The following is a 17363-nucleotide window of genomic DNA, read 5'->3' on the forward strand; positions in this document are numbered from 1 at the left end:
ACTTTGGGGGGGTGAATAGTTATGCACGCTCAAGTTTTCCGTTTTTTTGTCTCATTTCTTGTTTGTTTCACAATAAATAATATTTTGCATCTTCAAAGTGGTAGGCATGTTGTGTAAATCAAATGATACAGTCCCCCCAAAAAATCAATTTTAATTTCAGGTTGTAAGGCAACAAAATAGGAAAAATGCCAAGGGGGGTGAATACTTTCGCAAGCCACTGTACATTCCATACTCAGCATCATTAAAACTCTCTCTATCCTCTATTTTGTTAAGTCTGTTCAGGTGTGTTGGCCGCGCCCACTAATTGACCACACCTGATCTTAATGAGTGCTTGTTTTCCTTTGAAATGGGGTCTGTTTTAAGACTAAAATGAACAGCTTTGTATGCGTAAAAAAAAACATGGCGTGCTAGCTCCATCCTGGTGGCGCAGAGGACTAATTCCATGGACAGAGAACAGAAGATTATAGGTTCGAGTCTCATTGATGCCATGTCACAATAAAAAATAAATGTGGTTGGATGTCTAAGGAAAATAATTTCTATATGTGCTTGGAGTTCAAAAAAGTTAACACAAAATAACCTAGCAGTGTTATTAAACGTCTTATTGAAACATTCAGTTAAAGTTTTGAGGAAGTTATTAAAAAACCTCCAAATAACCTATAATTTCCATTCTGAGAGCGTTAATAAAACCTCCCAGGAAAACTTTCAAGGAAACAGAGTAAAACATTCTCAGAACCTCCCTGCAACCTAAAAATAAATGTTCCCAGAACAGGCAAAACTTTCACTTCTGTTCTCAGAACATTTAAAAAACATTACATTTTTACTGGTCAGGAAACCTATGGCTTCCTTCCCACAACCAATGTGAAACCAAAAACATATGTTCCCACAACTTCCAAGGAACCAAATGTGCTATCTGGGCAGGTTGTTTTGGTTACCATATGCATCTGTTTGCCCAAATCTAGTATATCGTTTTACAGTTATTCTAAAATGTGTGATGATTCAAAGTGTAAGACATCGAAAGAAACCAACTATTGAGTCAGCTATGGGCTGAAAATGACATGGGGGAGGTTTCTGCTTTGCCTCTTCAAGCGCTCTCTGCTGCTCCATCCCTTCGCGCCTTTCCACAACCCTCGCGCTGCTCGCTCTCTCAGTTCCCAATGCTCATCCCACTCCGCTACTGGACAAAACGTCGAGAACACGAAGATGCTCACGGAGCTACTCTCACAAGGGTGCCACCAATGAATTTGACTTTACCGAGCTGATTTGGCAAAGAGTTTATATGGTAAGATGAAGATGCATTTATTTATTTATTGCTTTATTGTTTTTCGCTTGCTATGCGTATTGGTTCACACGGCAAAATGTGTGTGACTGTGAACTAGTATATTATGTACACTGTTATTATCAGATATAGTAACTGCCAGTGATGAATTACGACGGACTTGAACTCACGCTTAGGCCTACCTGGACTACACAGGTTACCGAAACGTGCGCCATATAGGCTACGGTTATGTTGGAGGATGTTGGCGCTGCGCCACCGATAGTTGACATTATTATGTGATTTCTTATCTTATATCTTAGAGAACATGTAATTGTAGATTTTTTACTGTGTTTTTTTCTTGGCACGCAGGTGCACGACGCCTTCCACCCTGTTGCTCTGAGTTTATGGAGGAGACAGATATAAAGTTTTATTTGAATAGCATTTAGATATCACTCTTTTGTTTAAAATGCACCTATTATGATCAATATATTATTAACACTTGCCATTTCTGACATGAGATGATTATATCACTTTCATGAGCACCCCAACACCACCACCACCAAATGTTATTTTTTTCCTTTGTAGCTTATCTATTGTCTAACTACTTGATGGTGATCTGTGGGGTGTATATAGCCTATGTGATTGTGTGTGTGTAAATACACACACCTGCATAATTTTGCATGTTGCATGAGGCATCCGTGTCCTGTTTAATAAAAATGTCTATGCATTCAGTGTAAAGACAGGTGCTGTAAGTCAGCATGTACAAGATAAGATCCACAATTGACCTTTACACATCTCAAAGTGCCAGTTTGCATTTCTCTTTTCTGTGAGATCAGGGAGGCATGTAGGACTAGATTAATCTTCTATCATATCACCGGGGTTAGTCTGTAGCCTCGGGTCAGTAGAGCTCCTCTCTCTGTGAGAGTGCTCTCTTCTCTCTCAGCTCTCTGCCTGTGGCTGTTGCATGTAAGCTACTGTATGTGACTTGCCCCCCTGGCAGAGGAGAGAGTTGGTAGAGATTCTGGCAAGCAAGCTCCGCCCAGGTTCATAGATGACCAGCAGGGTCAAATAATAATCACACTGGTTATAGAGGGTGCAACTGGTCAGCACCTCAGGAGTAAATGTCAGTTGGCTTTTCATAGTTGAGCATTCAGAGTTCGAGACAGCAGGTGCGGTAGAGAGAGAGAAATTGAGAGCGAGAGAGAGAGGGTCGAAACAGCAGGTCTGGGTAGCGCCTCCGGTGAACCGGTCAGGGTTCCATAGCCACAGGCAGAACAGCAGAAACTGGAGCAGCAGCACGACCAGGTGGACGGGGACAGCCAGGAGTCGTCAGGCCAGGTAGTCCTGAGGCATGGTTCTAGGGCTCAGGTTCTCTGGGAGGGGAGACGGAGAGAGAGAGAGAGAGAGAGAGAGAGAGAGAGAGAGCATACCTAAGATCAGACAGGAAACCAGATAAGACAGGAGAATTACACCAGATAGGATAGACTGACCCTAGCCCCCCGGCACATAGACTATTGCAGCATAGATACTGGGGACTGAGACGGGGGGGGGGTCGGGGGACAAGGTGGCCCCGTCCAAAGTTACCACCGGACAGGGGCAAGCAGGATATAACCCCACCCACTTACCAAAACACAGCCCCCACACCACCAAAGGGATATCAACAGATGAATAACTTAATACCCCACCGCACGAGCCCAAGGGGGCGCAAAACCGGAAAGGAAGATCACATCAGTTACTCAACCCACTCAAGTCGAGTATAGTGGAAAATAAAATCCTGGCATGACGTGATGCACCCTCCTAGGGACGGCATGGGAGTGTGCGAGCAAGCCAGTGATTCATCCCCCGTAATAGGGTCAGAGGCAGAGAATCCCAGTGGAGAGAGGGGAGCCGGCCAAGCAGAGAGAGCAAGGGTGTTTCGTCACTCCAGTATCTTGCCGTTCACCTTCGCACCCCTGGGCCAGACTACATTTAATCAGAGGACCTACTGAAGAGATGAGTTTTCATTAAAGACTTAAAGGTTGAGACCGAATGGGCAGACCATTCCATAAAAATGTAGCTCTATAGGAGAAAGCCCTGCCTCCAGCTGTTTGCTTAGACATTCTAGGAACAATAAGGAGGCCTGCGTCTTGTGACCGTAGAGTAAGTGTAGGTATGTATGGCAGGACCAAATCGGAGAGATACAGTGCCTTCAGAAAGTGTTCATACCCCTTGACTTATTCCACATTTTGTTGTCAAAGCCTGAATTCAAATAATATGTTTTTCACCCATCTACATACAATACCCCATAATGAAAAAGTGAAATCATGTTTTTAGAAATGTTGGCAGATTTATTGAAAATGAAATACATAAATATCTAATTTACATAAGTGTTCACACCCCTGAGTCAATGTTAGAATCACCTTTGGCAGTGATTACAGCTGTGAGTCTTTTTGGGTAAGTCTCTAAGAGCTTTGCACACCTGGTGTCACGCCCTGGCTCTGGGGACTCTTAAATGTTGAGCCAGGGTGTGGATTTTCATTGTTTAGTTTTCTATGTTTTTTGTTCTAGATCGTTTAGATCTATGTTGGCCAGGGTGGTTCCCAATCAGAGGCAGCTGTAGCTCGTTGTCTCTGATTGGGGACCATACTTAGGCAGCCTGTTGGCACCAGTTAGTTTTTGGGATCTTGTTCCGTAAAGGTTTGTGTTGTTGTAACCTCAGGACTTCACGTATCATTCGTTTTGTTGTTTTGTTCGTGTGTTGTGTACTAATAAAATGTACGCTTATCACGCTGCGCCTTGGTTCCACGAGTCATCAGTAAACGTGCGTGACACCTGGATTGTACAATATGTGCACATTATTCTTAAAAAAAATATTCAAGCTCTGTCAAGTTGGTTGTTGATCATTGCTAGACAGCCATTTTCAAGTCTTGACATAGATTTTCAAGCCGATTTAAGTCAAAACTGTAACTATGCCACTCAGGAACATTCAATGTCAACTTGGTAAGCAACTCTAGTGTATATTTGGCCTTGTCTTTTAGGTTATTGTCCTGCTGAAAGGTGAATTTGTCTCCCAGTGTCTGTTGGAAAGCAGACAACCAGGTTTTCCTCTAGGATTTTGCCTGTCTGTTTCTTTTTATCCCAAAAAATCCCTAGTCCTTGCCAATGACAAGCATACCCATAACATTATTCAGCCACCACCACGCTTGGAAATATGAAGAGTGATACTCAGTGATGTGTTGTGTTGGATTTTCCCCAAACATAACGCTTCGTATTCAGGAAATAAAGTTAATTTATATGCCTTTTTTTGGAATATTTTTATTCTGTACAGGCTTCCTTCTTTTTTTCACTGTCATTTAGGTTAGTATTGTGGAGTAACTCCAATGTTGTTGAGCCATCCTCTGTTTTCTCTTATTTATTTATTTTGTATTTATTTGAAACAAGATCAGTTTTAAAACCTGATTTCTCTGTTTATTTTCTCTTTCATGAGATACAATCAGTTTTGTATCATTAGTTGTTTAGTAATTTTTTGTTGCTTAAAAAAAAATATATTTTTATTATTTTAAAACGGGATTAATATCATACATTGTAAATTACATTACATTTCCATTATTTATATATATATATATATATATATATATATATATATATATATATACACACACACTACCGGTCAAAAGTTTTAGAACACCTCTCATTCAAGGGTTTTTCTTAATTTTTACTATTTTCTACATTGTAGAATAATAGTGAAGACATCAAAACTATGAAATGATACATATGGAATCATGTAGTAACCAAAAAAGTGTTAAACAAATCAAAATATATTTTATATTTGAGATTCTTCAAATAGCCACCCTTTGCCTTGATGACAGCTTTGCACACTCTTGGCATTCTCTCAACAGCTTCATGAGGTAGTCACCTGGAATGCATTTCAATTAACAGATGTTCTTTCTTAAAAGTTAATTTGTGGAATTTCTTTCCTTCTTAATGCGTTTGAGCCAATCAGTTGTGTTGTGACAAGGAAGGGGGGGGTATATAGAAGATAGCCCTATTTGGTAAAAGACCAAGTCCATATTATATTTGGACAATAAGTTGACGACGGACTCGCTCAAGCTGTCGGGACTAACCCACAACGTTAGATACGGACACGAACGATCTGCTTGCGTGTTGATACACTGGTGGTTTGTTGTCGTCGAGTATTGGCGCTAAACCGTGTTGCTGGCTATGTCCTTGACCGCTGGCTATGTCCCTTCCGTCTTCAAGAGAGCGAGAGTTGCACCCCTTCTCAAAAAACCAACACTCGATCCCTCTGATGTCAACAACTACAGACCAGTATCCCTTCTTTCTTTTCTCTCCAAAACTATTGAGCGTGCCGTCTTTAGCCAACTCTCTTGCTATCTCTCTCAGAATGACCTTCTTGATCCAAACCAGTCAGGTTTCAAGACTGGTCATTCAACTGAGACTGCTCTTCTCTGTGTCACGGAGGCTCTCCGCACTGCTAAAGCTAACTCTCTCTCCTCTGCTCTTGTCCTTCTAGACCTGTCTGCTGCCTTTGATACTGTGAACCATCAGATCCTCCCTCTCCACCCTCTCCGAGCTGGGCATCTCCGGCGCGGCTCACTCTTGGATTGCGTCCTACCTGACCGGTCGCTCCTACCAAGTGGCGTGGCGAGAAGCTGTCTCCGCACCACGTGCTCTCACCACTGGTGTCCCCCAGGGCTCAGTTCTAGGCCCTCTCCTATTCTCGCTATACACCAAGTCACTTGGCTCTGTCATATCCTCACATGGCCTCTCCTATCATTGCTACGCTGACGACACACAACTAATCTTCTCCTTTCCCCCTTCTGATAACCAGGTGGCGAATCGCATCTCTGCATGTCTGGCAGACATATCAGTATGGATGACGGATCACCACCTCAAGCTGAACCTTGGCAAGACGGAGCTGCTCTTCCTCCCGGGGAAGGACTGCCTGTTCCATGATCTCGCCATCACGGTTGACAACTCCGTTGTGTCCTCCTCCCAGAGTGCGAAGAGCCTTGGCGTGACCCTGGACAACACCCTGTCGTTCTCCGCTAACATCAAGGCGGTGACCCGATCCTGTAGATTCATGCTCTACAACATTCGGAGAGTACGACCCTGCCTTACACAGGAAGCGGCACAGGTCCTAATCCAGGCACTTGTCATCTCCCGTCTGGATTACTGCAACTCGCTGTTGGCTGGGCTCCCTGCCCGTGCCATTAAACCCCTACAACTCATCCAGAATGCCGCAGCCCGTCTGGTGTTCAACCTTCCCAAGTTCTCTCACGTCACCCCGCTCCTCCGCACACTCCACTGGCTTCCAGTTGAAGCTCACATCTGCTACAAGACCATGGTGCTTGCCTACGGAGCTGTGAGGGGAACGGCACCTCCGTACCTTCAGGCTCTGATCAGTCCCTACACCCAAACGAGGGCACTGCGTTCATCCACCTCTGGCCTGCTGGCTCCCCTACCTCTGCGGAAGCATAGTTCCCGCTCAGCCCAGTCAAAACTGTTCGCTGCCCTGGCACCCCAATGGTGGAACAAGTTCCCTCACGACGCCAGGACAGCGGAGTCACTCACCACCTTCCGGAGACATTTGAAACCCCACCTCTTTAAGGAATACCTGGGATAGGATAAAGTAATCCTTCTACCCCCCCCCAAAAAAAAAAGTGGTTATCCCACTGGCTATAAGGTGAATGCACCTATTTGTAAGTCGCTCTGGATAAGAGCGTCTGCTAAATGACGTAAATATAAATGTAAAATATTATGGCAAGAACAGCTCAAATAATCAAAGAGAAACGACAGTCCATCATTACTTTAAGACATGATGGTCAGTCAATACAGAACATTTCAAGAACTTTGAGTTTCTTCAAGTGCAGTTGCAAAAACCATCAAGCGCTATGATGAAACTGGCTCTCATGAGGACCGCCACAGGAATGGAAGACCCAGAGTTACCACTGCTGCAGAAGATAAGTTAATTAGAGTTACCAGCCTCAGAAATTGCAGCCCAAATAAAAGTCACAGACACATCTCAACATCAACTGTTCATAGGAGACTGTGTGAATCAGGCCTTCATGGTTGAATTGCTGCAAAGAAACCACTACTAAAGGACACCAATAAGAAGAAGAGACTTGCTTGGGCCAAGAAACACAAGCAATGGACATTAGACCGGTGGAAATGTGTCCTTTGGTCTAGAGTCCAAATTGGAGATTTTTGGTTCCAACCGCCATGTCTTTGTGAGACGCGGTGTGGGGGAACAGATGATCTCCGCATGTGTATTTCCCACCGTAAAGCATGGAGGAGGAGGTGTTATGGTGTGGGGGTGCTTTGCTGGTGACACTGTCTGTCATTTATTTAGAATTCAAGGCACACTTAGCCAGCATGGCTACCACAGCATTCTGCAGCGATCCCATCCCATCTGGTTTGGGCTATCATTTGTTTTTCAACAGGACAATGACCCAACACACCTCCAGGCTGTGTACAGGCTATTTTACCAAGAAGGAGAGTGATTGAGTGCTGCATCAGATGACCTGGCCTCCACAATCCCCAGACCTCAACCAAATTGAGATGGTTTGGAATGAGTCGGACCGCAGAGTGAAGGAAAAGCAGCCAACAAGTGCTCAGCATATGTGGGAACTCCTTTAAGACTGTTGGAAAAGCATTCCAGGTAAAGCTGGTTGAGAGAATGCCAAGAGTGTGCAAAGCTGTCATCAAGGCCAACGGTGGCTATTTGAAGAATCTCAAATATAAAATATGATTTGATTTGTTGAACACTTTTTTGGTTACTACATAATTCCATATGTGTTATTTCATAGTTTTGATGTCTTCACTATTATTCTACAATGTAGAAAATAGTAAAAATAAAGAAAAACCCTTAAATGAGTAGGTGTGTCCAAACTTTTGACTGGTACTGTATATATCTTTATATATTTTTAATTATTATTTTCTCCTAACCCTATCACCCCTCCCCTAATTGGAGTAAACTAATGTACAACAACACTTAAACTTCTACTTCTACACTTTTCTGGTTAATACATGATTCCAGATGTGTAATTTCACATTGAATGAGTAGGTGTTGTAAAACTTTTGACCGGTAGTGTATATATATATATTTTTTTTGATTAAGAGTTAAGAACTTCCCATTGTTCACCCCCTCCTTGTTTCGTTTCGATGGTTCTTCTCCTTTTCAATTACATTATAATTTGTTTAAAAACTCTGTTTTCTCCTATCACAGCCATTAAACTCTTTAACTGTTTTAAAGTCACCATTGGCCTCATGGTGAAATCCCTGAGCGATTTCTTTCCTCTCCAGCAAATGAGTTAGGAAGGACGCCTGTATCTTTGTAGTGACTGGATGTATTGATACACCATCCAAAGTGTAATTAATAACCTCACCATACGCAAAGGGATATTTAATGTCTGCTTTTTTATTTTTACCCATCTACCAATAGGTGCCCTTCTTTGTGAGGCGTTGGAAAACATCCCTGGTCTTTGTGGTTTAATCTGTGTTTAATATTCACAGCTTGACTAGGGGCCTTACAGATAATTGTATGTGTGGGGTACAGAGATGAGGTAGTCATTCCAAAATCATGCTAAACCCTATTATTGCACACAGAGTGAGTCCATGCAACTTATTGTGTGACTTGCTAAGCACATTTTTACTCCTGAACTTATTTAGTCTAGCCATAACAAAGGGGTTGAATACTTATTGACTCAAGACATTTCAGCTTTTGATTTTGAATTAATTTGTAAAAATTCCTACAAACATAATTCCACTTTGACTTTATGGGTTATTGTGTATAGGCCAGTGATACAAAATCTCGATTTAATCTATTTTAAATTCAGGCTGTGACACAACAAAATGTGGAAAAAGTCAAGGGGTGTGAATATTTCCTGAAGGCACTGTAAGTAGGAGCAAGTCCATGTCATTCTTTGTAGGTTAACAGTAAAACCTTGAAATCAGCCCTAGCATTAACAGGAGGCCAATGTAGAGAGGCTAGCACTGGAGTAATATGATCTCACTTTTTGGGTCTAGTCAAGATCATAGCAGCTGTATTTTGCTCTAGATGAAGTTTATTTAGTGCCTTATCCGGGTAGCCGGATAGTAGTGCATTGCAGTAGTCTAATCTTGAAGTGACAAAGGCATGGATACATTTCCTGCATCATTTTTTGACAAAAGGTTTCTGATTTTTGCAACGTTACGAAGATGGAAAAAAACTGCTCTTGAAATATTTGTGTCTGTCCTGCTCTGGTCAGAATGTCTGCAGAAAGATTAACGTGAAAATGTAAAATCCCAGAGGACTACTCTTCTGCACCGCTCTTGTTCTCCCTGAGGACAGTATATGAGGAGTGTCACCTCTTTGTGTTTCCCCTGGTGGCTGCAGCGTGAAGGATGTAGTGGCGGAGGAGGGCGCAGGATGGAGTGCTCCTGGAAGACAGTGCTGCTGCTGGTGTGTGCCTCTCTGGGGGTCCAGTACACGGCCATCCGCACCCTTAGAGACTCCTTGTCTGGGCCCTGCCACGGTGGTGTCTACCACTGTCAGAGCCGACAGCCCAAAGGTAGGACAAAACTCAAGCGTGAAACCACTAATGCACAATAACAGGCACAATTGGCTGTACTCTACATGGCTTAGTGAGCACACATTCCAGTGTATCTACCTTGTGTGTCTACTGAGGAGTCTATCATTGCCAGAGCCCACAGTCCAAAGGTAGGTTCAAAATTCTGCCAAGCATGTCCCCACTAACGCAGAAAAACAAGCACAAAGTGGCTATGCTAGTATATGGCTTAGGGAGCACACATTCTGCTGTATGTTCTAGCCTACTTTATGTGTGTCTACTACTGCCAGAGCCAGCAGCCCAAAGGTAAAGGCATATCGCTGCCAAACATGTAACCACTAATACAGAACAAGCACAAAGTGGCTGGACTGTATACAGTGAGGGAAAAAAGTATTTGATCCCCTGCTGATTTTGTACGTTTGCCCACTGACAAAGACATGATCAGTCTATAATTTTAATGGTAGGTTTATTTGAACAGTGAGAGACAGAATAACAACTAAAAAATCCAGAAAAATGCATGTCAAAAATGTTATAAATTGATTTGCATTTTAATGAGGGAAATAAGTAGTTGACCCCTCTGCAAAACATGACTTAGTACTTGGTGGCAAAACCCTTGTTGGCAATCACAGAGGTCAGACATTTCTTGTAGTTGGCCACCAGGTTTGCACACATCTCAGGAGGGATTTTGTTCCACTCCTCTTTACAGATCTTCTCCAAGTCATTAAGGTTTCGAGGCTGACGTTTGGCAACTCGAACCTTCAGCTCCCTCCACAGATTTTCTATGGGATTAAGGTTTGGAGACTGGCTAGGCCACTTCATGACCTTAATGTGCTTCTTCTTGAGCCTTCTTTGTTGCCTTGGCCGTGTGTTTTGGGTCATTGTCATGCTGGAATACCCATCCACGACCCATTTTCAATGCCCTGGCTGAGAGAATGAGGTTCTCACCCAAGATTTGACGGTACATGGCCCCGTCCATCGTCCCTTTGATGCTGTGAAGTTGTCCTGTCCCCTTAGCAGAAAAACACCCCAAAAGCATAATGTTTCCACCTCCATGTTTGACGGTGGGGATGGTGTTCTTGGGGTCATAGGCAGCAATCCTCCTCCTCCAAACACGGCAAGTTGAGTTGATGCCAAAGAGCTCGATTTTGGTCTCATCTGACCACAACTTTCACCCAGTTCTCCGCTGAATCATTCAGATATTCATTGGCAAACTTCAGACGGCCCTGTATATGTGCTTTCTTGAGCAGGGGGACCTTGCAGGATTTCAGTCCGTCACAGTGTAGTGTGTTACCAATTGTTTTCTTGGTGACTATGGTCCCAGCTGCCTTGAGATCATTGACAAGATCCTCCCGTGTAGTTCTGGGCTGATTCCTCACCGTTCTCATGATCATTGCAACTCCACGAGGTGCGATCTTGCATGGAGCCCCAGGCCGAGGGAGATTGACAGTTATTTAGTGTTTCTTCCATTTGCGAATAATCGCACCAACTGTTGTCACCTTCTCACCAAGCTGCTTGGCGATGGTCTTGTAGCCCATTCCAGCCTTGTGTAGGTCTACAATCTTGTCCCTGACATCCTTGGAGAGCTCTTTGGTCTTGGCCATGGTGGAGAGTTTGGAATCTGATTGATTGCTTCTGTGGACAGGTGTCTGTAGCTCAATTGGTAGAGCATGGCATTTGTAACGCCAGGGTAGTGGGTTCGATCCCCGGGACCACCCATACGTAAAAATGTATGCACACATGACTGTAAGTCGCTTTGGATAAAAGCGTCTGCTAAATGGCATATTATTATTATTATTATTATTATATTATTATACAGGTAACAAGCTGAGATTAGGAGCACTCCCTTTAAGAGTGTGCTCCTAATATCAGCTCGTTACCTGTATAAAAGACACCTGGGAGCCAGAAATCTTTCTGATTGAGAGGGGGTCAAATACTTATTTCCCTCATTAAAATGCAATTCAATTTATAACATTTTTGACATGCGTTTTTCTGGATTTTTTTGTTGTTATTCTGTCTCTCACTGTTCAAATAAACCTACCATTAAAATTATAGACTGATAATTTCTTTGTCAGTGGGCAAACGTACAAAATCAGCAGGGGATCAAATACTTTTTTCCCTCACTGTACAGTTGAAGTCGGAAGTTTACATACACTTAGGTTGGAGTCATTAAAACTCGTTTTTCAACCACTCCACAAATGTCTTGTTAACAAACTATAGTTTTGGCAAGTCGGTTAGGATATCTACTTTGTGCATGACACAAGTAATTTTTCCAACAATTGTTTACAGACAGATTATTTCACTTATAATTCACTGTATCACAATTCCAGTGGGTCAGAAGTTTACATACACTAAGTTGACTGTGCCTTTAAACAGCTTGGAAAATTCCAGAAAATGATGTCATGGCTTTAGAAGCTTCTGATAGGCTAATTGACATCATTTGAGTCAATTGGAGGTGTACCTGTGGATGTATTTCAAGGCCTACCTTCAAACCCAGTGCCTCTTTGCTTGACATTATGGGAAAATCAAAAGAAATCAGCCAAGACCTCAGAAAAAAAATTGTAGACCTCCACAAGTCTGGTTCATCCTATGGAGCAATTTCCAAACGCCTGAAGGTACCACGTTCATCCGTACAAACAATAGTACGCAAGTATAAACACCATGGGACCGCGCAGCCGTCAAACCGCTCAGGAAGGAGACGCGTTCTGTCTCCTAGAGATGAACGTACTTTGGTGCGAAAAGTGCAAATCAATCACAGAACAACAGCAAAGGACCTTGTGAAGATGTTGGAGGAAACAGGTACAAAAATATCTATATCCACAGTAAAACGAGTCCTATATCGACATAACCTGAATGACCGCTCAGCAAGGAAGAAGCCACTGCTCCAAAACGGCCATAAAAAAGCCAGACTACGGTTTGCAACTGCACATGGGGACAAAGATCGTACTTTTTGGAGAAATGTCCTCTGGTCTGATGAAACAGAAATATAACTGTTTGGCCATTATGACCATTGTTATGATTGGAGGAAAATGGGGGTTGCTTGCAAGCCGAAGAACATCATCCCAACCGTGAAGCACGGGGTTGGCAGCATCATGCTGTGGGGGTGCTTTGCTGCAGGAGGGACTGGTGCACTTCACTAAATAGATGGCATCATGAGGAAGGAAAATTATGTGGATATATTGAAGCAACATCTCAAGACATCAGTCAGGAAGTTAAAGCTTGGTCTCAAATGGGTCTTCCAAATGGACAATGACCCCAAGCATACTTCCAAAGTTGTGGCAAAATGGCTTAAGGACAACAAAGTCAAGGTATTGGAGTGGCCATCACAAAGCCCTGACCTCAATCCTATTTAACATTTGTGGGCAGAACTGAAAAAGCGTGTGCGAGCAAGGAGGCTTACAAACCTGACTCAGTTACACCAGCTCTGTCAGGAGGAATGGGCCAGAATTCACCCAACTTATTGTGGGAAGCTTGTGGAAGGCTACCCGAAACGTCTGACCCAAGTTAAACAATTTAAAGGCAATGCTACCAAATACTAATTGAGTGTATGTAAACTTCTGACCCACTGGGAATGTGATGAAGGAAATAAAAGCTGAAATAAATCATTCTCTCTACTATTATTCTGACATTTCACATTCTTAAAATAAAGTGGTGATCTTAACTGACCTAAGACTGGGAATTTTTACTAGGATTAAATGTCAGGAATTGTGAAAAACTGAGTTTAAATGTATTTGGCTAAGGTGTATGTAAACTTCCGACTTCAACTGCATACTGTATGCACCTTTCGTCAAGCTCATCTCCACATAAAAGTAACAAGCCCTTTGCAATCAACTCCTCATCAGCAGTAATTACACGTTAGCAATCCACTCTATATTTAGAAAGGAGACATTTCACCAGTCCTTGGGTAAACATCGGCAGACAAGCATCTTACTCATGCATGTTTACCTTCTGAATTATTTAAGCAAATTGGCTTGATAGAGTCTTCATTTGGTTTTTCTCAGTCCTCTGTTATGATGATGAAACTGGATTCTATTTTAATTTTATAAGGTTTTTTCATTCCACGTGTCCATGTGCCAAGAGTTTAGGATTGGTTGCAGAACATCTTTGTCCGAAATTGTCTGAATGTCAACCAATTAATATTAAAAGTTGTATTCATAAAGTAGTCAAATAAAGAAGAATCATTAAGTTGTCCTCTGAATAAGTCAACCAAGACCCATACTATTGTACATTAGATTTTGTAATACTTAATGAACTGTATCATATTCTAGAAGCATATGCAGCTACTGTAGTTATTGAAACTCGTCACAGTACAATAGGCTACTATGTGTATTACATGGGTACAGATATCCTCTCCTTGTCCCCTTGTCCTTCTAGACTCCAGGTGGAGAGCTCTGTGTGACGACAACACGTTGCCCATGGAGACCTCGGCCATGGCCTCCCGGCGCCACATCCTCCTGTTTTCCACCACGCGCAGCGGCTCCTCCTTCACTGGTCAGCTCTTCAACCAGCATCCGGGCATCTTCTACGCGTTCGAGCCCCTTTATCATGTCCAGCAGGCCTTCACCAACTCCAGCGGCAGACTGCGTCGGGCCCTGGACCGCCGGGCCCTGCTGGGGGCCTACCGGGATCTCCTCCTCAACCTTTACACCTGCGACCTGCGCTTCCTGGAGAACTACATCCGCCCTGAGCCCCAGGACCACGTAACTGGGTCCTTCTTCCGACGGAGCTCCAGCCGAGCTCTCTGCTCTGCACCTGTGTGCCCCAAGGGTGGGGAGGGGGCCTCTGCCTCTGGGAGTCAGCCTGATGAGACCTGGTGCCCCAAGAAGTGCGGGGCGCTGAACCTCACCCTGGCCTCCATTGCGTGTCTGTCACGGGGCCACGTGGCCATCAAGACGGTGCGTGTCCCTGAGGTGGGGGACCTGCGCACCCTGACTGAGGACCCACGGCTGGACCTGAGGATCGTCCACCTGGTGCGCGACCCCAGAGCCATCCTGGCCTCGCGCATGATGGCATTCTCTGAGCAGTTTCGTGCCTGGAAGATCTGGAACGCTACAGGCAGGCAGCCGCGCTACGTGGACCTATCACAGATAACCAGCACCTGCAGGGACATGGCAGACTCGGCAGAGACGATGCTGCAGAGGCCGGCATGGCTGCGTGGACGCTACCTCTTGGTTCGCTACGAGGACCTGGCCCTCAACCCCAAGGAGAAGGCCCAGGAGATCTACAGGTTCGTGGGGCTGGAGATGGATGAAAACGTGCACTCGTGGATCGCACAGAACACCAACAACAGCGCGCCTCCTACGTCCAAGTGGAACTATAAGTACTCCACCACCAGAGACTCCAAAGCCACAGCGGAGAGCTGGAGGCTGAGACTAGGGTTTGATATAGTGAGGACTTTGCAGTCTCTGTGCAATGATACACTCTCTCTTCTAGGCTATAGGGTGGTCCACTCTGTGGCTGATCTGAGAAACATGTCTAATAGTCTGGTGGAGCCCAGGACCTTTCAGACTCTCCTATAACTGTGACCATGCAGGTGGTTGGATGTAATGCTACAAGAGCTCCATAGTGTAACATATATGTTTTCTGTGTCTTCACTTGAACACAGGCAGTCCAATTCTAATCTTTTTCCACTAATTGGTCTTTTGACCAATCAGATCAGCTCTTTTGCCTATAATTGGGCAAACGATCAGAATAGGCCTGCGTGTGTAAACACAGCCAATGATACAAAGTTGTACTTCACAGAAACGTTTTATGACTATGATTAGAGACCAATGCCTCTGTCTGTGTGTGTCTTCATTGCATTTAATTTCTCCAAGCATGTTTTGTTTATGCCTAGCAGTTTAAGATATTTCCCCCCCAAAATTATTGGAATTGGAATGCATTTCATTTACAGTTTGCATGTGGTTTGAAAATTACACTCCAAAAACCGACAGAACTCAGCTGCCAGTCCAGAATGTTACCTGAATGTATGGAGGAGAATCTCAGATTTTTGAGTGGTCTTAGATAAAGCTTCTTAGTGTATGTGTTAATGTGCTGCTCCATTCAAAGTTCCATTCAGCCTTATTTTACCTGGTAAGTTGACTGAGAACATATTCTCTTTTACAGCAACGACCCGGGGAAGCTACATGCAAACTTAAGGCCAGATTTATACTTTACCTTAGAATATTATGTTTTTATTCCTGGAAATAATATTGTTTCTATGTTATTTTTCCTGGAAATTCAATGTGTCTATGTCCAACACTTTGTATTCATGTTTTATTTCCTAGAATATCAATTGCTGATGTTCAACTGATGCCAGCGCTTAGTAGAGTAATTCTAGCCTCAAGTCACACTAATGGTGTTAAGTTTTCTGAGAATGGTGCTGATGCCTAGATGCAAGTCATCCATTTATGCTCACCTTAAAGGGATGGAGGGGATTTTTGTGAAATGAAAATTATAGTGCTTGCCTGACAAAGCATCTTCGAAAATGCTCTGAATGCTGCCTGGAAATGGCTTAAAATGTCACAGGTAACCACACCATGAAGATCAGAGCCTGTATCCTACTTTGTATTGCAACCTCATTTCAAATGTACACTTCAGAACACTTCAGACAGAGGCCTTTGGTTGGTGCACTGTATATACTATAATATATGTGTAAGATCGATTATCAAAAGAAAAGGTGTCAGTGCTTTGTCTTAAGTTTGTAACTGTCAACTGTAAATCAGGTTTGTCAAAATATCATAATGCTCTGTTTATAGATGTAACATTTTCTAAATCAATCAATATAACATAAACAAGTTGTGTTTATTTGATCAAGTTAGGCTAATTGTGCTGAAGTCAGTCAAACGACAGTCCTTCAATATCAAAATGATAAACTACAGACAAGGACATTGTGGTTAGAATCATTTATGTAACTGAGCCTGGTGCTAATTCAACATCTATCATTTTATTTCCGCTCCTATCGATTTTGGATTGTCTTCAAACCAAACCTAAATCTTGTCATTGTTGATGTGGGGAAATAAACAATCAATAGTATTGACTCTGAGAGAATCCTAGTGGACAGAATTGATGTGTAATGCTAAAAGTTTGATAACAATACTCCCAGCTAGCACATAATGTTCTGAGAACCATATGTTTCTTAGAGCTTGGTGAAAGCATGGTTGTCCTATCGTTATTTTGCATACAACCTTCCCACAATGTTCTAGGAATGGCGCAGGATACCCAGCTAGCACATAACGTTCTGAGAACCATATGTTTCTTAGGTGGGAATTTCAGTACTTCAGCATAACATTTTCTACAGGTTTCCTCATGGGTCTATTTAAAGTCATGTTCTCAGAACATTAAAACATTCCAATAAAAAAAACACAAGAAAACAGTAACATTCTAAGAATGTTATTTAAAAACATATACATTCCTTTCTCAGCATCAACAAAGCTCTATCCTCTATCTTGTTTAGTGTGTTCAGGTGTGTTGGCCGCACCCACTAATTGGCCACACCTGATCTTAATGAGTGCTTGTTTCCGTTAAAAGAGGTCAGTTTGTATAGACTAAAATGAACAGCTTTGTATGAGTAAAAAAACAAA

General features: G+C 43.1%; 1 protein-coding gene across 1 annotated transcript; it reads left to right on the top strand.

Annotated features, from left to right (window-relative positions):
• Positions 1-968: 968 nt before the first annotated feature.
• LOC121531433 (carbohydrate sulfotransferase 1-like) lies at positions 969-16819 on the top strand. Its single transcript, XM_041836673.2, has 3 exons — positions 969-1279; positions 9633-9807; positions 14176-16819. The coding sequence occupies exons 1-3, from the start codon at positions 1277-1279 to the stop codon at positions 15318-15320; spliced, it is 1323 nt and encodes a 440-aa protein (XP_041692607.1). The 5' UTR covers positions 969-1276; the 3' UTR covers positions 15321-16819.
• Positions 16820-17363: the final 544 nt, after the last annotated feature.

Source organism: Coregonus clupeaformis, chromosome 19 (genome assembly GCF_020615455.1).
Source record: "Coregonus clupeaformis isolate EN_2021a chromosome 19, ASM2061545v1, whole genome shotgun sequence".
Lineage (NCBI taxonomy): Eukaryota > Metazoa > Chordata > Actinopteri > Salmoniformes > Salmonidae > Coregonus > Coregonus clupeaformis.